General features: G+C 41.7%; 4 protein-coding genes across 4 annotated transcripts; all 4 read right to left on the bottom strand.

Moving 5' to 3' along the window:
• Positions 1–1,693: 1,693 nt before the first annotated feature.
• On the bottom strand, positions 1,694–5,152 carry dynll2a (dynein, light chain, LC8-type 2a). Its single transcript, XM_079271276.1, has 3 exons — positions 5,015–5,152; positions 4,293–4,449; positions 1,694–3,450 (listed from the first exon to the last, which is right to left on the bottom strand). Exons 2-3 carry the CDS (start codon positions 4,422–4,424, stop codon positions 3,313–3,315), a joined length of 270 nt encoding a protein of 89 aa, XP_079127402.1. The 5' UTR covers positions 4,425–4,449; positions 5,015–5,152; the 3' UTR covers positions 1,694–3,312.
• Positions 5,153–5,797: 645 nt separating this feature from the next.
• On the bottom strand, positions 5,798–10,859 carry srsf1a (serine and arginine rich splicing factor 1a). Its single transcript, XM_079272706.1, has 4 exons — positions 10,437–10,859; positions 9,715–9,893; positions 7,379–7,551; positions 5,798–7,199 (listed from the first exon to the last, which is right to left on the bottom strand). The coding sequence occupies exons 1-4, from the start codon at positions 10,622–10,624 to the stop codon at positions 7,020–7,022; spliced, it is 720 nt and encodes a 239-aa protein (XP_079128832.1). The 5' UTR covers positions 10,625–10,859; the 3' UTR covers positions 5,798–7,019.
• A 2,249-nt stretch (positions 10,860–13,108) lies between these two features.
• On the bottom strand, positions 13,109–15,945 carry LOC306779864 (fructose-bisphosphate aldolase C-B-like; the record flags this gene model as incomplete). Its single annotated transcript, XM_079271922.1, has 8 exons — positions 14,883–15,945; positions 14,577–14,784; positions 14,353–14,407; positions 14,090–14,250; positions 13,925–14,008; positions 13,633–13,807; positions 13,315–13,514; positions 13,109–13,201 (listed from the first exon to the last, which is right to left on the bottom strand). The coding sequence occupies exons 1-8, from the start codon at positions 14,996–14,998 to the stop codon at positions 13,109–13,111; spliced, it is 1,092 nt and encodes a 363-aa protein (XP_079128048.1). The 5' UTR covers positions 14,999–15,945.
• Positions 15,946–18,617: 2,672 nt separating this feature from the next.
• LOC306779664 (ribosomal protein S6 kinase-related protein-like) lies at positions 18,618–23,354 on the bottom strand (the record flags this gene model as incomplete). Its single annotated transcript, XM_079271641.1, has 12 exons — positions 18,618–18,923; positions 19,001–19,111; positions 19,206–19,294; positions 19,596–19,685; positions 19,870–19,897; positions 19,982–20,022; positions 20,181–20,288; positions 20,849–20,918; positions 21,544–21,612; positions 21,694–21,777; positions 21,862–22,104; positions 23,325–23,354. The coding sequence occupies 12 exons, from the start codon at positions 23,352–23,354 to the stop codon at positions 18,618–18,620; spliced, it is 1,269 nt and encodes a 422-aa protein (XP_079127767.1).
• Positions 23,355–23,607: the final 253 nt, after the last annotated feature.

Raw genomic sequence — 23,607 nt, 5'->3', positions numbered from 1 at the left:
ATCTGGATTTAAAGTTGTATTCCTGTAATGTAGTATTTTACTTCCATATGTTGGGGGTTTGCAAGAGAGATAATATAGATAGATCATTTTATTCTACAGAGGCTGAGATATGATTTATACTCGCTACTTATGGGTCTAGTAGAATATAGTTGGATCCTACATTTCCCTTTTTGTTAGACATTCTTCATTTTTATTTAACTCCAAACCCCTGGTTTAGGCAATGGAAGGCTTGCAGGTTTTCTGTCAAAACTCACCATCGGAGTGATTTTCTAGATTCTATAATATATTTTTATAATATTTTATGTTGCGGTTCATGGTCAGCACCATAATTCCTCGTCCACTAACTAGACGGGCAAATGGACTTTTTTGTTAATCAGTACTCCGCATGCAGCACAAATGTTACATTTAAATCCGTGGATTGTCCCTTTAAGAAATGACTCAGAATACGGGAAATATGGGAATCAAAAAAAAAGAGAAGAGACTTGAACGCAGCATCAGTGCATCACACAGATGAGTGGTGAGCAGCCGAGTGTTTTTGCGAGCCGTATGGGTAATAACCAGCACAACACTACAGCGACACATGTCACGGTGACGTGGTTTGTGCTCCTCATCTCTGAGCGAAGGTCTCACACACTTGTTGCTATGGACTGTTTTTCACACCACTTGAGCTACAGTTATTCAGAGTAAACATGAATCCAACACTACAAACATACTCTGTGCCCTGCAGCTTCCACGCATGAATACTGAAACCTACGTAGTGTGTGCATGTGTTTATCATACTTTTTGAGATTGCACTTTATGGATTGCTGTTGTGGCATTTTGTTGTCCATTGTGTCGTGATTTATTTTAGAATTGGCATAAAATGTAACCGGACATCTAGTGAAACCATGATGGAAGCATATTGTGATGGAAGGATGTGTCAAGGTCTGTTTGGAAGTGCAGAAGAGGAACCTATCATCTGTACATTGGAGGAACCATCAGCTATCAGTAATGCCTTCAATCGTCCAAAACTTGAAAGATGTTCGAAGATTTAAAAAAAGAGAAAATATGTTAAATCTGACATTGGAGAAGCTAAAATGGTCAATTGTGACAATGTTTGCTTTAAGGTAGACTTAAAGTGACACAGTGTAACATTGGAAAAAGGAAATGCCAAATCAGGAAAAAGTTTGAACAGATCTGTATAAATCAACTGACTTGACTTGGTATGGTACTGTTCCACCAGTTTAGCAGGTCATAGCACAACATAATTGTAGAAAGTACAGCTGTTTAGCAAAAGATACATACCCTCACTTTAAGTGACTGATTTGACATTCTTGGAGATAACGTTAAAGATGACGAGATCGATGCCACTCATGTCTCTACAGTAAATATGAACGGTTAGTCTAGCTTAGCATAAAGATTGGAAAAGCTAGCCTGGGTCTGCCCAAAGGTCACAAAATAATCCAGCTACCAGCGCCTCTTAAGCTCTCTCGTTAATTAGTTACATTTTGTTTTTATACCTTCAGCTGTTTGTCAATTTCTGTGCTAAGCTAAGCTAACAAGCTGCAGGTGCTCGCTTCATATTCACTGAAGAGACATTTAAGTGGCGTATATCTGGGACGAATAAGGGACAACGACAAAAAAAAAGCTCACTCTGTAATAAGTCAACAATTATTATTTTTTTTATTTTATCCAGTTTATACGATTTTGGTTCTGTAGCAACCTACTGGGTGACTCAAATGAAGTGCAACTGTACTCAAGCCGGTTACAGTTGAGAGCAATGACAGGCACACGTTTTGTGCAAATGTAACAGCAGTGGAACGGCTCCTACATACACACAGCAAAAACACATGCCAGAGGAAAACAATACTAAATCATTTTACATTGACAACAGTTAGGAAGACTTCCCTCGATGTCAATCCACGCTAACACTTGAGATACACATTTTTACCCATTGTTGGATTATGGGAGTTAGCAACTGAAAACATTGTCTTTACACACAGCGAGAAATGTGCGGTGTTAACCAACTCCATGGACTGAATCCTTCCAACCTGCCCTCTTAAAGAATCCAAACATGCATTGCCCTCTCAAACTAATTATGCCGACATGACAAAAAGGAAACCCCAAATCAGTGTGCAAGACAAGAGATGCGCCTCCTTCCCGTTGCTTTAGGAAGTACTCTAAAATGTGTCGTATTTCCTGCATGTCTGGCAGTACACATAAAAAAAGAATTACATTTTTAAAAAGTAATGTTTGATGGTAAATGCAACTTGAAAGTATCACAAGCAACACGTGACGGCACGACCATCTGAAACGCACGGGTGTGGGTAGCGCCGGTGGAGTTGACTGCAGATGTTCCTAAAGCTCAGTCCAATATCTACAGACTCAAAAGTTTAATAAATGATTCAGCTTCAAGGTGAGCGTAGGTTTGTGTTTGATGACAGTTAAAGAAATGGTGTTAATTATCCTCCAAACATGCAGAAACACAGGATTACAAGAATAAAATCTAAGTCGATGAGTTGGAAGATTTTGGTGACCAGTCTGCAGTGTTGTTACTCGGACATTACAGGCTTAAGGTCTGTGTTTGTGAGCTTCCTTTGCTCCATCGTCCCTCACAGTGAAAACTAAACACCCCTGGAAACATGTGCACTGGCTTGTGTTCGGTCCAAAATGTCAAGTTTGTCGCATGTTGTGACATCTTTGTCTGAAATCTGTTGAATATGTTATTTAAAATCCAAATTGAAAACATTAAAAGGTTTTGCATTTGCATGTCCAGACAACATAATTCCTTTAAATGAGTAAAATAGCAGTAATAAACTGAACCCATGCCGTTTGTTTACGTGGAAACCAAAGGAAGGCCGAGAAATAACTCACCATGTGAAGACTATTTTGCCCCATTGTTCAACTTATTTTCGTGATCACACGTGAATATCTTGATAATGAATTGTTAAACTGGTGCACGCAGTACGATTTTACCATCTAAACCGACAGATGGAGTCTCATAACAGGGTCTGGCGATGCCACTTGTGAAGGAAAGCAGATGCACAACTACATTCTACAGCTTTCCTTTATTATACAATCATGGGCCACGTTGAAATCGTTTACAACCTAGAATTTAACAGCATCAACAAAAACTACTTCAGCTGCAATCAAATGGCAACCGTCGAAAAGTAAACTTACTGTAACATACATATTAAATAGTGTATAGTCCATGCAATTGCGCATGGCCGGGTTTGCATCGTTATGGTATGTCGTTATTAGTGTATGGGAGACATCAGCCACCAGTGCATTTTCCGATCTAGGTTCAGGGAGCAAACACCCATCAGAATCTTCTCAGCCAGACTTGAAGAGCAAGATGGCCACTTGGCCCAAGTAGAAGTAAATGAAATGCTTCGTCTCGTGGGTGACGTAGCTGCCGAAGTTCCTCCCGACGATGCAGTGCCAGGTGGGGTTATACTTCTTGTCAAACTCCTGAAAAAGGTCAGAAGAAGACGATTGGTGTAAACAAAAAAACTAAAATCAAAAACAAAACCAATGGCTGCAATCTACAAAATCTGGCTTATATATGATCAAGGACGCAGGATATCTTCAAAATTGCTTGTTTTATCCGAACCAACGTGCGCTCGCAAAGATTTGGTGTTTTTGATTGGAAAATGACTGAAATTATTATTCAGTTGTGAAAAAGTTGATCATTTTCATTCTTGGAATTTGGGGGTCAACTATTAGGCCAATAAATAAATGAATAAATAAATAAGAGAATAATTATTGATCCCAGGGGGAAGCAAATCAAAATCATGATATAGTTATATTCAAAAGGCGTTGAAAAAGCATTACAGCATCAAACATGAACTTAAATGGAGACTGGCTTTTGATAAATATGGTTTAGGTCCATTATCAAGTTTGTACTTTAAAAAAAGATATTGTTCGATTGCCTGTTCTAGTGTAAGACATTCCTGTTGTGATATCAATCAACATAAAATATGAACAATACAAACACTTCAGTGTGTGATATATACATGTGTGTATATATGTGTGTGTGTGTGTGTGTGTGTGTGTGTGTGTGTGTGTGTGTGTGTGTGTGTGTGTGTGTGTGTGTGTGTGTGTGTGTGTGTGTGTGTGTGTGTGGTGTGTGTAAGGGGGGGGGGGGGGGGGGCTTGTGAACTCCTGATAAAAAAAAATTCTGTCTACGGCCCTGATCACAAGCGCCTCGTCTCCACATTGAAACAAAAATAGATGTGGGAATAAAAAACGGGCTCTGAATGTGCGGCTCGTGTGCCAGTGATGTAAGCGTCCATGCAGCCGTCCCGTCTCACCTTCTTGATGTAGGCTGCTATGTCCTTCTCTATGTTGTACTTCTCCATGGCCTGGGTGGCACAATCCACCGCGTCCTGCTGCATGTCCTCGGACATGTCTGCGTTCTTGATCACAGCTTTCCTGTCAGTCATGGTTGAGGAGGAGGAGGATGCCTGCCTGAGGAAGAAATAAAAAAGGAGCCCGTTCACTGCACTGGAAATTAAAAACCGCACGTGGGGCGATGATGGGGACAGTTTAGGCCAGCCGGATCATCGCAAAAAAACATCATTCATACGCAGAAGATCGGTCGTTTGACACCGTGTTTTACCCCCCAACATGTGCACTGATTCATCATCGGAACTTGCGCTCGTGTGTTATGTCGAAGCGATGACTTGGATGTTGCATAGATTGGCTGCGAAACTTGATACAGGTGGAGTTATATTACTTGGCAAAATCACTTTCCGATAAAAGCAGCTCGTGCATCAGGAGACCAGAAGTATCAAGATGTAGCTGATTACTTATGTGCTCAGGCAAAAAAATAATATATAAATATATATATATATATATATATATATACCTGCTGTTATCCATGGCAGCACAGTCTACATCATACCAGTCGAAATACAGTAAGCCATACAGTAGAAAAATAAAAATAAGCTCAACATCACAAGAGAAACTCGGATCAGAAATATGTCATGACATGCAAGTCAATCTTCTTCGCAAAAAGGAATCTGCAACTCACCTTTTCTTGAGCCGAATGAAAACAATTATTTCCCAAAATAAATATGTATTTCACCCAGCCGGTGGAGGTTCAGATGATGCTGCGGCTAATTGCTTTTTAAAGATGTACACAATAAGCATGTAGGTAGGTTGGCTCTCTCTGCTGCGCTCCAACAGCTCCCCGCCCCTCTGCTGCATGCTGCACGCTGCCATTGGCTGAGCTGCAGCCTCCCTGTGTGTTGCAAGCGTTTTTCTCCAGCTCCTGTCTGCCGGCATCTTATTTCATCCCACAATGCATCATTCACAGTATACACCACCGAGTGGGGGCTAAAAAGGAAACGAGACCTTGGCCACGAGCAGGTATCGTGTGTAAAAAGGGGTTTTCATCAGCTGTCGTCACAGATGGGACACTGGAGCTGTGAATACTGAACATGTGGACTGCTGCTACTGCGTTGGTGTCATATTTGAAAGTGATGCTTTTATGCAAATTAACCTAATTTTCTGCTCTATTGGTTTCAGGTTTACCAATATATCATCTCTTAAATGTCTTATTAAAGATAATGAAGTAGTTATGAATGGTGTAAGGAATGTGCTGGGCTGAAGTTGTAACTATTGTGCTAAGGAAGAAGCTTTCAAATGATTAATACATCGACATTTTGGTTTCAAATAAAAACAAACTAAAGTATTGTCGTTTGAAAGTGTTTTATTGAAAATGCTAAGAGAAAAAGCAAGATCAAGCAAAATCAAACATACAAACTACTCCCACATGAACCCCCCCGCCCTCCCCAATTTTTAATTCCTTCATACCAGGCATCTACGACTCCATCCTTTGATCCAACTTCCTGGTCCTCAGTTTCGTTTTCTTGTAAAATAAAGCCATTACCAATGAAAAACTTTAAATAGGCATTTGGGGGCCTAATGGGGAAAAACAAATGTTGCTCTGGGACTCCTGTTAATTAGTTCTGAAATCAAACTCATTTGAATCCTGGAAAACCTGATCCCGTTCCGAGCAGCCATCCTTGCCTATCCCTGTCCTAATCGATCCACTCATCCAGCTCCAAGGATTGGGATCCACTGAGCCACTCCTCCAATCAAAACCTTGAAATACCAGGAAGAAAATCAGAGGCAGACTGTTAGAATAAAATGTCAATTTTTGGGCCCAATTTTTCCATTTTTGTGCACTCATGTCAGATCAAGAAAGAAAGAAAAAAACACCACGCGCACAAAAACTGTAGCTCCCTGAATTTAAAACATTTTAACCAATGAGGGCATTTTTTGCAACAACGTGATTCAGATGTTTTTACATTTGACAGAAAATATGTTACACTAACATCACAACACTTGATCTAGGACTGCTTATTCTTACACAAGCCAGAGTAGCAAGTTAAAAATAGTACATACATACATACATACATACACATACGGCTGTATTAAAAATATGATATGCATGATATGGCAACCTATCAAAACGTTCAATTTATGGAATATAAAGCGTACCATTGCCCCGACCTGATTGCTCCTCAATTAGATGTCCTATCCTGATCATACAAATGACATGTGCTCCACAATGGTTTTATTCCAAATCACTTTAATCCTTCTCTTCAGATGTCTAAGAGGAAGACACAAAAGGTAAAGTACAGTTAAGCATCGGGCTCCCTGTCCGACCAGCCCACCCCACATATCCAATGAGAGAAGCTCTGTGTGTTTTTTGAAAAAAAACTAACAAAACTCAATCGTCAATACTTGCAAAGACATTGAGTGCAGCTTATAACAACTCAACGTTTTTGAAGTTCCACAAAGCACAATTCCTCATGTTGCAAAAACTGAGAGGACAGAGAGAGGAGGAGAAAACAAAGAGGACAAAAGCAGCTGGAGAGGGTGAAAGAGGATGAGGGTACATCCACATACCAAGATCATCCACAAGGACACCAGGACATGAAATGCAAAACATCTGGAGAAACTCAAACGGAGGTAAAAACAGGAGGGTATACATCAGAAAAGGGTCAAAACATCGGTGGTAGAAAGGTTTAAGAGCGAGAGCGGCTGTGACGAGGCGAGTAGCAGGGCGATCCTCGGCCCCGGGAGTTGCTGCGGCTGGCGCTGCGACTGCGGCTCCTGCTCCGACTGCCACGGCTGCGGGAACGTGATCTTCCGTAACTTGGGCTGCGGGGACCGTCTAATTTCACACCAACGTAAGCAGTCTCTCCCTGGCGGACACAAGAGAACTTGACATTGAAAAGGCAACACTCCGGCCTACGGTGGGAAAAACCATAGATGGAAATGAGGGCCAGGTGTTGCTTCAAACGGTGTAGCATGTCTTGACGTACTCACCTGGACACGGCAAAGAAACATTGTCCATGAGAATGAACCAAATCAGTACACATACCTCATGGGAGCGGAATTTGGTGTTGTCCAGCTTTCGAACGGCATAGGTCATGTCTTCTTTGCGCACAAACTCTACAACCCCGGTTCCGTCTCTGAAAACGTCAGCGTAGCACACGTCGCCCGCTTCACGCATGTGGTCCTTCAGGTCCTGCCAGCTGCCGCTCTGAGGGAGTCCTGAAACGTTATCCAAAGCTACATCAGCTGACGCACGGTGAACTGTCCAGCTCGGTTTGTGTGCGAAAACTTCAACATGTTAGAATTACACAACTTATTAGTTTCCCTGAACAGAAGCTGCAGGATTTAGTGACACATCAGCAGTTCAATTCATTCAATTGAGACCAACTGTAGTTGAAAGAAGACATGTTAATAACCGGTTGAAACTCAAGACATTTTAGATTTAGATGTATAATATGTCATTTTTATTCCATTGGCCTTCTCACTGTTTGGCCAAAGACAACAGATGAAAATGAACCTTCCTGGTGCAGTTACCACGGGTGCAATCAGCCTCTAAACAGCTGTATTGGGAATCTCTATGAAGCCCGATCAGACAATGCAACACACGACACAATTTCTTAACATCACTGAAACGGCTTCACCAGAGCTGAGTTGTGTCTCTAAAGCACTTTTTACAAGTGTGTTCAAGGCCGGAATGCTGCGTTGTTACTCTGCCTCGTATGTATGAAAACGGTGCGGACACGGAATAAGGGGCATTGATGGCGCATGCAAGGCCAAGTTACAAAAACAACTTTACACTTCATGCCCCCATACTATCTGAAATCCCAAACTGGAGAAGCATTATGCCGGATTTGTTTGGTTCAGTGTAGAAAAGCAAAGGTGGTGTAATGAGGGCTCATCTTAACAGCAGTTCAGCGAGATCGCTGTAGAAAAAGGGCTCAGAGAGAGTGAACCATGTTACTCGTCTACTGTACATTTACTATCGACACTAAACAGTTGTACTTTCTCATCTCTTGATTGTAAAATACAATGTTGTTAAGAGTAGTTCAATAAATAATGCCAGGCCGATAAATGGAAGTCTTGAGATAGACCCTGTGATCTGTATCGGACGCTGCGCCCAGTGATCAGACGAGGCTTCCATTGAGCACAGTTATCAGTTAAAGTTTGTTGTTTATGTTGATCAATGTTCATTGTCCTGGTCTACAAAGCAATGTCAAGCCTAACATTGTGGAGATTATCAATTTAGCTTTACGGTCACAACAGAATGCGAGGACACGTTGGTTTACATTTTCAGTGGTACTATTGGTGCTGCACAGTATACTAGATGAATAAATCAATAACCTGTCGTTTAAACCGCACAACATCACATTTCATTAGTATCGTCAATATGCAACAGCGGATCTCTGCTTCCACTTGCTGCTGGCGTACTTCTGTTTTTTACAAATACAAACGTTCTTGTAAGACGCTCACAGCTTGTCGTCAAAGTATCACAGAGCAAAATATGGCACATCAAGTACTGTAGCCGAGGGTTTCACTTTGCGCCTTTATTTATGAAGGTATTTATTAAGGACTTAATTTTCTGAACCAAGTTCAGAAACTCATCACTGCTCAGACCAAGTAAACAGCAGCAGAGGTGCATTACAGCTTTCCATTCTTACCTTTCACAATAAAAGCCCTAGATATGTATATTGCATCGCTGCTTATGAGAGGGTTCTTAACTTCATTTAGAGCATTTTGCCAAGAAGCAACTTGACAGAACAGCGTACAATTCTGCTGGTGCTTATTTCTGCAAGGATTTATTATTGGCATGAATGTAACATGTGAGGGTGGAGGGATGTAAACGTATAGCTGATCTAAATTAAGAGGAAATAATAATGTACGAACACACTATGGTACAACACATCAGTCCTGACTTTTCACACCCTCCCTGGTCTTGCATCAACCTTTCCTGGTGTTCTAGGTTTAAGCCGTGGGATCGTTTCAGTACCGAGATACTACAGACAGGTAGCATAGCAGAGTCACACCTCTGGTATCATGACAGCATAATAAATACAGACAGCAATTACCACACAGGGAATATCCCATCGCTTTACAGCTGCCTCCCTGCATTAACAACACGCCTAATCCATTTGTTAACAATACATGCACCAAATTAATACAGATGACTGGTCTGTTAATACAGTTCTGACTTTAACACATCTAACAAACTGGAGCTCAACTTTTAGCAAAAGTTTGTTGGGATCCAACCTGTCAAACTTCAAACAAGGCCGACTCTTCGACTGTTACGTTCAACTAAGAAGCATTCAGCAAACAGCCGTTCAGACAGCGGATAGACGAGAATGACTTCTCTGTATAATATGAGCCATTTAAAGGACTACTTACCCGACACTATGACCCTGTACTCGGAGCGTCTGGACGGAGGGCCGAATCTTCCTCTGGGAGCTCCACCGATCTCACTGAAGCCGCCTCTCGAGCCCCTGCCGCTCCGAGGAAACTCCACGCGCAGCCGGTAGCCGTCATAGTCGTAACCGTCTCGCCCATAGACCGCGTCATCAGCGTCCCTGATAACGAGACGGTCCAGTTCAAACACAACACGCACGGAGGGCGGACAGTTAAGTTTGACACACACATACTTAGACGGGGTCAGCCATGCTAGCGGCTAACGTTAGCTCGGTCCAGTTTACGGTTGCTAATCCGCCGTGCAGACGTGCACGGCAACACAGTCATTTTGCCTCCATTTGTGCTAAGACAAAACACAATGTCATTTGTTATTCGTTCGCTAAGAAAAAAAAAACACCCCACGTTAAATATTACTCCATGAAGCGTAGCGTAAATATAGGAGTGCATTGACTATAGCAGCCAGGAACAATACAAAGTGTTTGTTGTATCGTTAAGGACGCAGTGCAAACACGGGCACTAGCGAAGAGTTTCGGGCGCGTGAGCAAACGTTCGACCTCGATTAGAAACACACACTGGAAACCGGAACAGCTCACACCAGGTCAGGTACATGGTACAGTACCAGTGAGTCCAGGGAATAGTCTGAGCCCGCGTTAGCACACGAGTGTGTCAGCCACACAACGGGGCTGGCCATATCAGCAGCTTACCTGGGGTCCTCGAACTCAATGAAGGCGAAAGGCGGCCCGCCCCTCCGGTTCTTCAGGTCGATATCTCGAATCGCCCCGTATTTGTAGAAAACGTCTTCCACGTCTTTTGTGCGAATGTCAGGAGGGAGGTTTCCCACGTAAATCCTGCAGTCGTTGTTCCCAGCTGGGCCTCGCACAACACCCGACATCGCAGCGCACGATAGCTCGCTACTCAACCTAACGGTTCGTTAGCAAGAGATCCTGCAGGGTCGGCGGAGCCACACGGAGATCAGACTCCAGCCACTCACAAGTGTGTAGAGCAGAGAGGAGAAAGCAATCAAAAGCGCAGTTTCACTCTGCAACCTGAAGGGTATGTAAGTGGGGCGCCAGTACTTTCAATAAGGCGCCCACTACTCCTGTTTTCTCCTCAGGACCCGCGCTCCTTCACAGAAGCTTTCACGAATACCGGAAACACCGCAGCCAGCGCGGACACATCCGCCTTACGAAATAGTCCGCGGAAAGGATCAGGTGTAGTGACGACCACCAATTGTTTAATTGACAGTAACGAAACAACATGTAACTAATAGGATGGTGGTAGACAGATTGAAAGAAAAGTATAAGCCTACCTGTTCTGAATATGTAGCCTACATGCAATTATTCATGACATATTTTGACTTGGCTCATGCAACTATTATGATAATCTACTGTTCTGTGAAATAATTGGTAAGAAGTGGTAAGAAGTAAATACAATACAATATACCTTCTTTTTTTTTATCTGATGCTAACCACAGGTTATGTGATCAGCCGGACAAAGAAATGTTTTATATGCAGTAGAAAACTCCCTCTGGGTTGCTACAAAGATAATGCAAATACCTATAATCTTACATGCATAATGTTATATAAGCATATCAGCCGAAATCGTTCAATAGCATCACGATCATGCATGTGACGGTTTATTTAAATTGTTAGATTTCTCCTGATGTGGAGTGCAAATCAACAATTATTGTAAATGTATGCACCCCTTTATCACAATAGGTGTACCGGCTGTCTTATTCCTAACTTATTGTTTCATACTAAACATGTTAAATGGTAAATTGATTGAGTCACTTTACAAAAGATGCCAAAACAGCCAAGACAGCTTTGATGGTGTTAAGACTTTACAGACTACGAGATTGAAATGCAAAAACTGTCTCATCATACCTGCATTTTAAGTGTTGAAGTGTTGTTTCCTAAGAGTAAGAGGGGAAACTCATTTTGAGGGAGGAACCAAGAGGTAAAGTCCAGTTTGCTGTGTCAAATTACTTCTTAAATGAATCACACTGCATGCATTCTTATTTTACATCCCTTAGATATGAGAAATAATTACGAGATCACATGGTCATTTTTTCATTGTGTGTTAGAGGAGGAATAAATGCAAGGACCTTGTTTATTTTTATCTGCTCTGTTCTGCTTTGTTTTAGTATCTCTCCCTCGCTCTCTCCCTCTCTCTCCCTCTATCTCTCTCTCCCTCTCTCTGACTTTGTCTCCAGAGATTACAGTCTACACAGATCTTTGGCTTTTGGGACATAATGTACAATAATGGGACATTACATGCAATATCATGGACATTATCGTTCAATGTTTTGAATGAAACATATGCACTTATCTGTACTTAAACTTTGACCTCGCATATTGTAAATTTTGGATTGTATGGATTTCCCAGATCTGTTTTTTGATATTTATATATTTGCCAATGTAATGATGTTTCATATTTGCACTCTGTCCTACTTGCAACTGCTGCAAAAGAATTTCCCTCGGGAAAAAAAGTTATGACTTATCTGATATCTTCCATATCAAGAGGACTAAAGAAGTATAACTATGTGACATATGTTACCTAATTAACTGTCCCTTTGTTGAGTCTTGTACACGACAGTTTACACTACGGCATGTGATTTACTATTTGGCCTATTGTCAGTCACATAAGCTTTGACAAACATAAAACGAAACACCCACACCAGGCTGAACCTGAACACTGTTTTATTGCTTGAATGCTTACATTTTAACCACGGTATGTTCATCAGACTATTAGAACAATTCAGAATGACAACATGCAATAAAATCACATTGTGTTATAGATCTCTGCTGCGTGGATTGTACTTTCTACCTGCGTACTGCAGAGACACATTAGCTTGCAGCTAATTCAGATGCAATATTTCTAATTGTGCATCGTCACTAACGGAGCTAAAGTACATACACATGGTGCACAGAGACGCTTTGCACATCTTGAAGATATTTCCACGTCACTGGGAAATTTTACATCAGAAATTCAGTGGTTTTCACTATTTTTAATACAAACTAACATCATTGCTCAGCAGCCAATATCCAATTTACTAACAGCAAATGGCTCGTTAGTATTTATGATACGAAGTAATAAATGCGAGATTTTAAAGCTTGAGCGATGGCACTGTCACAAGAGCATGTACATCCATAACAACAGTCAAGCAAACATCCCGAATACATGCATTATAAATATATCCAAGGCCATGCACTGATTGTCCTCATTTGTCAAGACAAGGAAACACGCTGTCACTTGTTTTTTATGTAACATCATCACGAGAGGCCTGAAATAACCTAATTAGCTACATCACAGTTCCTCTTTGTTATGGTGCTGGAAGACAACACAGTGCTTATGGAAACATGGCTTCTCAAAATACTCAGTATGCATGACAGGAGCCATAGCTGCGCTGGCCAGACTCGCCATAGTTATCACCATCGGTGTACTTCCCCTGACATGCCAGACTGTTCGCCTGTGGACAGAGAAGTCATTAAACAAGCAAATAAACACCGAATAGGAAACAAACACTGGTTAGTGGTCAAGTTAGGGATGAGGATCTGCAGGAAACAAGAGGCGGAGGTATACCTCTGCTCTCTTGATGAACTGCTCAGTGGCGGCTTTCTCGTTCTCTTTGTGTCCTCTCCAGGCTCTGAGTGCAGACGCCTGCAGGGCTCGGCCGAAGGAGAACGTGAGGATCCAGGGTTTGGCCAGAGGGCAGTTGTTGATGGCATTGAGGTGGACAGAGGCTTCTTCTTCACTCTGACCGCCCGAGAGAAAAGCCACTCCTGTGTGTGTGTGAACAAAAATAATCTGGTTTTACTTTCATTTCGTTGCTGCAAACTCCAAACATATCTCTGTAAAAAAATCCTCTCCAGACACGACAGCGCTCTGGGTCTGGGTCACCTGTGACCGCTGGGGGGACAGTGCGGCGCAAGGCGGTGACAGTTGCCATCGCAACGTCCTCTGGGCTGTACTTAGTGGAGCAGCTGTGTCCAGCGGTGACCATGTTGGGTTTGAGGAGAGTGCCTTCCAGGTACACATGGTGGTCCGACATGGCCTTGTACACCGCAGCCAGGACCTGCAATACACACATTGTTTCACCAAAGGGACAGCAGACAGGTACTTCCCTTCCTCTCTTGTAGTAACACCGTCACACACACCATGCACATGCAGTATGTAAGAGGTAGAAAGTCACCTTCTCAGTGATGTACTGGCTGCGTTTCAGGTCATGATCTCCATCAGGCAAAATCTCCGGCTCTATGATGGGCACAATGCCGTTCTGGCCGAGAAAAGGAAAGACGATCAGACCTACACAGGTGCAACATAAACACAGATGTGGTTTACACTGTTGGGTTCTGACCTGCTGGCAGATGCTGGAGTAGCGCGCAAGAACATTTGCATTTTCTGCGAGAGCCAGTTGAGATGGATTGGCGTCACTGATTTTAAGCACACAGCGGCACTTTGCAAAGACAGCTCCATCCTTTTTGTACTGCGCACAGCGCTCTGACAATCCATCCAGACCTGTGAGGTTTACAAAGGAGTGATAGTTTGTCTTGTAATATGCATTCCTCTGGGGGCTTGTGAGTGATATCAGCAGCAAACCAAAGTATTTTGTTGTCTGACCCTGTGTGGTGGTTTCTCCGCAAGTTCCTGCCAGGGGGACGAGACCCTTGTCAACCTGAGGAATAAGGCATAAAGACACGATGTTGAATTCTCATATACAGAAACAACTGATAATCAGAATGCATTGCCATGATGATCTTCGATCAGATATTCAACCTATTCCCACAAGGGTTGGTACGATTTGACGCTCCACATTTATATTATTCGGAACTAAACCGCCACACCTTGATGCCGACCATGATACCCCTTTCCCTGATCATTTTGACAAAGAGAACGCTGTTATCAGAGTGCTGGTACAGCGTCTCATGGAAGAAGATGATCCCTCCAATGCAGCCGTTGATGCGATCGTCTGCACTGAAGAGAACCTGCCGGTACTGTCTGCGGTTCTCCTCTGTGTTCTCCACCCCGACCTGGGCCAGGCGCTTAGCCATGCTGCCTGCAGATCACATATTAGATGTTAATATCCATATACATTGCAACATTAATGGCATGCTTGTTTTCTACAGTTGAAAGAAAAGAAAGAGTGCTACAGACCCACAGATTCATCTGCAGCCAGGATGCCCTTCCCTGGAGAAACTATGCGTAGAGCAGTCTCATGTAGCTCCCTCTTCTGCGCCTCGGAGAGTGTGGGGGACTGGTGCGTCATGCCGAGTGACTGATTGCCCTGCAGCCTGATTGTATTATTCACACGTTAATGACCAAACAATGACAAATGTCACCCATCCGTCAAGTTTGACAGAAAAATGTCTAATGGTTCATCCACATTTGTTTCTCCCTCTGTGCTTCTCAAAAGGAGTAGAGCCAGTTAAGGATGTATGATATTGAGATAACTGGGTTTGAATGAGTGCTGAACCTGCTGAAGTAGCAGCTTCTAGAGACGATGTTTTAAAAATGTGGAAGCTAATGTCTGGGTAAACTTTGAGTGCACGGTTACTTGATAATCAAAAGAAAAGATGGAATACATTAACATCTTATGAATGTACATCAAATGAACTAAACCACTCACCAAATTAAGATAATGAATGTTGTCTTTTTTGATCCCTAGAGGTAAATTCACATGTTAGAATAACACAAGAAAAAGACTAAAGAGGTCGTAAACAAATACAACGGAGGCATTAATTAAAAGTTCAAATGTAAAATTGGCTAAACCATTTTTTTATGGTGTATAAGATGAAGTGAAGTTTAGAGTTGCTGCAAGTAAAAACATGTCAGTTATCAGTAAACCTAAGTTATGTATAACTTTAAATATTCCCAATCAGCCCCCTTGCAATTTACACCAACTTTCTCACAACTGCAGGTTTACAGTCAACAGCTTGAAGCGGTGCAAAGAGATGTACTCACTGGAGTCAGTGATATAACCCTACATTTAAAAAAAGAGAGATGAGCAAGATCTTACCTGACAGAAATCGAACGTGTCTTGTCCACTGATGTAATGAACACTAACTGGAGACTCTCAGTCAGCTCTGGTTTGTATCCAGCTCAAGTGTGTCACACCTCATAAGCCGACACCCCTGGGCGGCGCTTGTACTGCCCCAAATAAATGAGAACATTTTTGATGAATCATTGTTCTGCTTAAATAAAGAGGTTTCTTTTTCTCCAGCCATGCAGATTATTGTTTTTTATGCTGATACAGCTGCTTTCTGTCTCTTCCTGCACTGTGATTCATTTATTTCTGTTTGATTATTTTAAATTTTGTTGTTTGAATTGTGCAAAATAAATAACTCTCACTCTAACTCTAACTCTTTAGCATTTCTTCAGTCACTCCATCTCAATCTAGTGCTTACATTGATGGTGTGTATATCTATGATTATTGATGAGTTTCCAAAACATACTGTCGTGTTTTAACTATGTCAACTCACCCATGTTGGCTGATTGTAAAACAATGTATTCTGTCAGACCCTCCTCCCCTATAGCAAGCTAATTTAAGCGTTTAACCATACCCCACGACGTGCTATTTTTATTCTAATTAGTAAAAATGTGCCCAGAGGAAGGTTTCAAGTCTCCTGATAATTTGGTCTTCATCCTCGAATTCTCAGGGGTGTTTCAGTCTCAGAGCAATCCATGCACTCTGTAACATCTTCTGTGAGCTTTAAACTGAGAAGAATGCGATGGAATGGCTTCCGAAATAGAAATCATTTTCAGGTTCCAGTCAATGTAAATGAAAATGGTGATATGGCCCAAATTAGACCAAACTGAGGTCAACTACATCATTTCCATTTTGTTGAAGGAATTTTCTACTTCCCCCCCCCCCCCCCCCCCTCGATTTGTCACACAGCTGGTCATTTTATACTGTATCAGACAATGTTTGTTTAAAAATGCTAACACAGAGAAACTAAAATGTTGTGATTACATTCAGATGAATTATGTTGGTCTGCATCATTGCAGTGTAAGCTCAGGAAACTGCATGTTTTCTGTTTTGTGTTCTGCTCCAAGGTGTAGGCATTTAGTTTGACTCAGTGGGACGGCTCGCCGGCCCTTTCAGGGGACTCCTGTCTTCATTATTGTGGGTCAGTGTGCCTCAGAAACTAGATATGGGTCACTGGACTGCCTGCCACTATACAGCCATAACACAGACATGGTGGACCCGTCTAAGACAAGGGCCTGAGAGGGAATTCGATGTCAGGAGGCATTGGGAGGAGGAGCCGGTGCACTCCCTTTCAGGAAGATCCAGATTTAAATAGCTACATGACTGCAAGAAGTACAGCAATTATACGTGGCTGTCTCCTCCGGGGCTCTGGATTTTTACCTAATTAAAAACATTTAATGATGATACTTTATCTGGTCCTCAATTATCTGTCCTATTAAGGTTGTCCTCGATGGGTTTGAGCGCTCCTCTAAATAGATCGAGCCAAGGCTGAAAGTTGGCCACAATGTATCCGGGTACAACATGAATAGGATAACTGGTTTAGAGTCAGACACGTGGTATGTTTTACCCAAGTGTCAAACAGCTAATACCACAGGAGGACAACTTAACACTGGTGTCACTGACCCTACAGTTAAAATAGACCGCACTGACAGGAGGTTATTGGTATTCTTAAGTTTGATTGATGAAGGTTAAGGGTGATTCTCTATACATGAAGAAAGATAAGGCCTTCATATTATGTTTATACTCTTGCCCATATTCTTTTAAATGAATGCCCCCATACTATCTGAAATCCCAACTGGAGCAGCATTATGCCGGATTTGTTTGGTTAGGTGGTGTAATGAGGGCTCATCTTAACAGCAGTTCAGCGAGATCGCTGTAGAAAAAGGGCTCAGAGAGAGTGAACCATGTTACTCGTCTACTGTACATTTACTATTGACACTAAACAGTTGTACTTTCTCATCTCTTAATTGTAATATACAATGTTGTTAAGAGGAGTTCAATAAATAATGCCAGGCCGATAAATGGAAGGATACATTTGTTTACTGATGTTTCTAAAGTCAAGACTAAACCTTTGATGTCAATTTTAAGACCACATGGACAAGAACTCTAAAAGTGTTCAGAGAAAAATGGAAATTTGAACAGAGTGGACCACGAGTCAAGATTGATTTGTCAACTGCAAAGGACATATATATTTTATTTTCACAGTTTCAATGAAAAACTGCATCTTCCTCAGCAGATGGAGTTTTGCCCACCTGTCATGATGGCTCAGTTGCCCTCATGTGACTCACTGTTTGGAACTTTGGTCACATGACAGCAGGTAGTCACATAGATGTACTGGTCATATACATGTACACTATCAGTCAACAGTCAAACGAATGTTCTTCAACATAAAGGTTCGGAAATGTTGTAAGAATGTTCCAGTACAAGAGAAATAACAATATACGTTGGATTTTGATGATCTGTATAGTAAAACACGATTCACGCTTATATGAAAATAGAAATGAACTTCAACTAAACTCAGTGAAGAAGAGTGAAGTGTACAATGAAACTCATGTACCTTGACTTCTTTTGGTGATAAAGGGTTATTTAAATAAAGAATACAAATGCAGGAGAGAGCGGAGAAATCAAAGATGCATACGGCTCATAGATCTCAACTGTACCAAGGAGGACAAAATGTTGCTTCCAAAAGTTTACATTTTGAGGATAAACCACCAAATAATTTCATAGAACTACAATACTGTAAATAAACAAACAATAATGCCAATAACTGAAAAGGTATCCCACAACTTTGCTTCTTATATACTGACAGCAATACAAAGTGATCAGTAAAAATATAAAAGCAAGTCTAAGACGTGACACGTGTATCAGAGAAATATATCGGCTTCTTCATCAACATATTTCAGTCTTGTGCTTTACAATTCTGCTCCGTAGCCGGGCTCAGGTCCATGTTGGTCAATGTAGGAGACAGTTCAGTGGGAGTTGTAGGAGAATCGAGGATTTTATCGCAGTCAAAGCTGTCAAAGTAGTCCAATGAAAGGCCTCTCATTGCTTTGGCTTCCCAATCAGGTTGAGTCCTGAGTTCCAGGATGACTTCAACAGGCATCTTTTGGAGGATGAGAGAATCAAATGAAGTGCCCCGAAAGAAAGCCTGCATCTTGAAACACTCCAGGTTACGAAGCCGGTTCACTGGATTCTTGCACAAAAGCTGTAAAGAGGATGTGATATTTCATCCAGAGGGATCACAGTGTGCATGTTTGAGAGAGGAGAATCGCATTTACAAACCTCAGAGAGCAGTAAGATCAGAGAAGAGCGGACGGTCTCAGGCAGGACATAAGGGAAGTCTGTGACCTTGTTCAACATGGTGCTGTGGTCCGGCTCTGCCGGTAACGGAAACTGCAAAGTGGAAAAGTAAAAACACTCCAGACAGTTAGCACAGTACCACGTGCAGCGCTACAGTAGTATTACCGGTACATGTATGTGCCCTCACCTGTCCCGTCACCAGTGAGAACAACATTATGCCAAAAGACCACCAGTCAGCAGCGTGGTTGTACGGACCCCCACTTAAAACTTCAGGAGCTTTGTAGACAAAACAGGAAAACAATTATGATAAAAACCCTCACGGATGACAGATGAAAAGATGAAAAGAGGTCATCAAACAGATATGCAACAGAGATTGCAGCACACTGGAGCGAAAAACAAAACAAAAAGTCCATCACAGGTGCCTGATTCATAACTGGGTCATCTGAAGCCAAAGGGAGCGAAACGCAGGTGCAGCTCAAATATCGCTCTAATGCAGTCAACCAATATGCAGCATACCGTACCTCAAACGGCCACTATGTTTCCCTCCAAGTGAAATGAAATGAAACCCAAATCTCACCCATGTATTGTATCGTCCCACATATCGTAAACGCTCGTCCTCCTCGTTTCAGCCGCCGGGAAAGTCCAAAATCAGACAGGCGGAGGTGACCTGAATCATTGAAAATACACGCTGAAACTGACGTCTCTCGTGTTGTCCGCTGGCGACTCGTCTAGTTTGTGTCTCTGTTGTTATTTGTCAGTGTGCATGAAACGAGCTTCTCCTCCGAGGATTAAAAAAGTACTGCCCTCATGTTCTTACAGGCCAAAAGTAATGAAATATGGACAAGCATTACCTTGATCACTTAAAAGAATGTTCTCCATCTGAAAAGAAAAGTACAATTATTATCACAGAAAGCCAAAAATACAAATATGGATGAAATACATCACAAATAAAATAAATCATACCTTTATATCTCTATGCATGATGCCTAAGTCATGAAGAAATCCTAAAAAAAATAAAATGAGAATACGCAACATAAATACAAGATGCTCCGTGTTTAAAATACCCTTTTACCTGAAGCATGATGTCTGTGTCAATAAAGGTCAATGCTAAAGGTCTATATGATGAACTCTTAATGGTCAAACACTGCATACGGACACCTACCCAGCGCACTGCCCAGCTCTGCAGCAAAGAGCCGGACCTCATCCTCCCCAAACTGGCCCTTCAGTAACCAGTAAGTGTACAAGTCTCCAGTGCTGCAGTAGTCGCACACTGCAGAGGACCACACACACACACACACACACACACACACACACACACACACACACACACACACACACACGTTATGTCTTTGCAAGCGGCTACTGAGTTCATGTAGGACAACTTTGAAATGAAATATCAGAAATGAGAAGAAGAAGCAGAACATTTCGCTCGTCACACTGTTGTTCTGCAGGAAAAGGAAGAAGTAAGGATACGAGTCACGTCAGAACCGCACATGCATCTGTCTAGTCAGTCTCCTGTTAGCTGAGTTACATCATTTAATACCACTTTGGATGCATAGAAATCAATGTATGATATGGGTTGGTATGAACTGGAAAAGTCATGCAGGCAGAGCAGCTTTACCCAGCACTCTTATTAGATGGCAGCGTACCTCTTCAACATCCAGCCCTGACATTTGTATTCAGACTCAGGGATGCAGCACAGTTGTACAACAGCGTAACATGTTTCATGTTCTATTGGAGCAGAATGGGAGGAGGGGGCACATAAAGAAGGACAGGATAGTAGAAGGTTGAGGGGTTGAACCGTGCCATCGTTCACGCTCATCGACTCACTAATGAAGAGATGGTGCTGTGTCTGCCAGCAGTCCTGCAGATTGTGGATGAATGGGTGTTTGAGCTGCCGCTGCAATTCAACAGTCGACACACACACACACACACACACAGAGTGAGAGTGAATTGAACAGTGAGAGATGATTCTACATTACAGATGATGTACCGTATAAAAGAGTTAGGATGGAAAAATACTGAATTGTTCAGACATCATTCAAACATTTTCCTCTTTTTTTAACTGCAAGTAAAACATCACTTTTAGCAGCGATATCCCGTCTGACTCATATACTGAGTAGCTGTATTGATTTATATTTTAATACGATTTTTCTGTTGAGTAATAACTTTGACTTAAGTAAAGAGTTAGGGCTGATTATTTTCTTGATTCATAGATTAATTTCTGTGAAATGACAAAACGTTGTGAAACAACAGCCATCAGGACTCCCCAGTCCAAAGAAATGTCCTTAGATTGATTGTTTTAACCAACCAAAAAAAATATTAATTTACAGCCAAATATGATTAAAAAACAAGCAGCGTATCCTTATTTGCCAGCACATATTTGGCATTTTTACTTGAAAAATTATAAACTGATCATCAAAATAGTTCTTTCAATGAATGAATCAGCGGATGTTGCAGGTCTAATGTAGATAAGAACAGTAAAGCTACAGCACTTTACCGACCACTTTCTTCCAAAAACATACCTGAATGATGACTTCTTCTTTTGACTGCTCCAGCGTTCCATGCTTCAAGATATCTGACTTTGGTAGAACCTATGCAACAATGCAAATAATTCCACAAAAAACGACTTTATATAATGTCGTTATAGCACTGATTATTACAGCTGAACTAACCTTAACAGCGTAGGTCTTCTCTTTGAAAATGTCCTTCACTTTCAAGATGGGTCCATATGAGCCTTTGGCTATGAAGCCCAGGATCTGTGAGCATAGGAGCACAGTTAAATTAATGTTTCCACTATCTGCTACTTTTAATTCTGTTGAGCACTCTTGTGTTTGTGGTACCTGGAAATGGTCTCGTCCAGGAAGTTTACGCTGTGGGAACTCCGGCAGAAAGGCAGAGATGAAAGCTGGAGGAGTCGTCTTTGCGTCCTCTGGAGGCAGGAGGAGTTTGGGGACGGGCGGCCTGCCGTCCGGTCCCACGGGCTGAGACAACAGAGCCGAGTGTGCCAGTCTGTGACTGATGGAGACCCTCATGTTTGAGAGGAACCCATGACTGAGGCGACGCTGAGCAGGTGGTCCTTCTCTCTAGATAATAACATTTTTATTTTATTATTTTTTATTGTGATCAGGGGTTGAATGCAATTAACAAAATGTACCCAAGTAGCTTCATTTGTATGCTACTTCATAGTCATTTTAGAGGGAAATTCCTACTTTTTATTAATTTCACACAATCTAGTAAAACGATGCAGCGTTAAAGATAAAATGATCTAAAACCCAAATCAGCTACGATGCTGCTTATATGTTAATGCATGTAAGTAAACTGTTGAAATTACAATATACAGAACATATTTACAGTATAGCACAGTAAAACACAAAAACAGTATCATGTTCCAAAGCATATTTACAGAATCATATTGTAAACCACAAATACTGGAGAGCAGTTATGATGTAAAGCACAATCACGGTAAAGCTGTTTTAGGCCTATCATAAAACATCATAACAGTAAATGTACTCCAAACAAATGATCGTGGTAATTTGCTGCAGAAAGACATGTCTAACAGTATAGTTTAATAAAACCTGAAAAGTGATTATAACTGACTTTTTGCTGATACACTTCTTTTCAAAGCAGAACTTTAACTTGTAATTGAATACTTTATTTAAGTATTTTAAGTATTTATTTCACCACCATTTACAGGGATGATTTCATAAGATACATTTGTAATCATCAATTTACTCTATAATTATGATTTCTAGCCTCTGCAGTTTTGTTAAAAAATCTATTAACAAAAATACGACTTTACCTCTGGTGTCTTTTTTTCTACACTTTCAATAATAGGCAGCATGAATAGAGAATAGATAATAAAACTGCAGAAGCTTCATATTTTGTGTTAAAACTGTGCAGGAGTAAACAGACAACGTGTGACACATGAAGCATGATTTAATTAATCAGCTGCAGCCATTTCAATCAGCGCTCCACAAAACCAAAGCAAGCTTCTATTGACCCCTTAATGCAGCTGTGGAGAGGAAGGTCAGTGATCACTGAACAACTAATCAATACCTCTATTTCTGACAAGGCTCCACTTCGATCAGGCGCAGTGTTGCATTTAAAAATCTAAAAAAAACACGTTGAATGGACAGATTTTTCCATAGTTTATTTCTAAAAACCCAGAGAAAGATTGTTCTGTACAGAAAACATCAAATTCACAAGTTCCGTTTTCTGTCACTGTGGTAGCAAACATCTTCTCCATATGTTGTCTCATCAACCACATCCGTGACATCATGTAAATCAAATCTGATCGACTCACCTCACTCGCTGTACTGATGTCGCTGCCCATACAGAAGACTGAAGTATTTCACACAACAAAGCAATGTAAAAAGAAGAGGCAAACATTCAGTTTTCCTCTCGCGTCCTTTTTGTTGTTTCCGCCGCGGCCATCATCACGGCGTCTCTGCTCCACGTGCTCGTGTTTTTGTGTGAGCACTCGGAGAGCTCGTTGCCCGCGTGTCTGCAGAGACCCGCGGAGCTGCGAGAGCTCGATTCCGCTCCAGTTCAGGCTGTCGGATGAATGACCGACCGACCACCCCTCT

This window comes from Melanostigma gelatinosum, assembly GCF_949748355.1.
Source record: "Melanostigma gelatinosum genome assembly, chromosome: 7".
Classification (NCBI taxonomy): Eukaryota; Metazoa; Chordata; class Actinopteri; order Perciformes; family Zoarcidae; genus Melanostigma; species Melanostigma gelatinosum.
Note: the sequence above shows the minus strand (reverse complement) of the source record. Positions and strands in the feature narration are given on the sequence as shown.

What these genes read in the sequence shown, in the direction of transcription:
- srsf1a (XM_079272706.1), bottom strand. Translation starts at nt 10,624, where the DNA reads ATGTCGGGTGTTGTGCGAGGCCCAGCTGGGAACAACGACTGCAGGATT. An exon ending in ATTGAGTTCGAGGACCCCAG is followed by an intron (nt 9,894 to 10,436) that starts GTAAGCTGCTGA and finishes TCTCGTTATCAG; the next exon opens with GGACGCTGATGACGCGGTCT. An exon ending in GTACAGGGTCATAGTGTCGG is followed by an intron (nt 7,552 to 9,714) that starts GTAAGTAGTCCT and finishes ATAACGTTTCAG; the next exon opens with GACTCCCTCAGAGCGGCAGC.
- dynll2a (XM_079271276.1), bottom strand. Translation starts at nt 4,424, where the DNA reads ATGACTGACAGGAAAGCTGTGATCAAGAACGCAGACATGTCCGAGGAC. An exon ending in TAGCAGCCTACATCAAGAAG is followed by an intron (nt 3,451 to 4,292) that starts GTGAGACGGGAC and finishes GACCTTTTTCAG; the next exon opens with GAGTTTGACAAGAAGTATAA.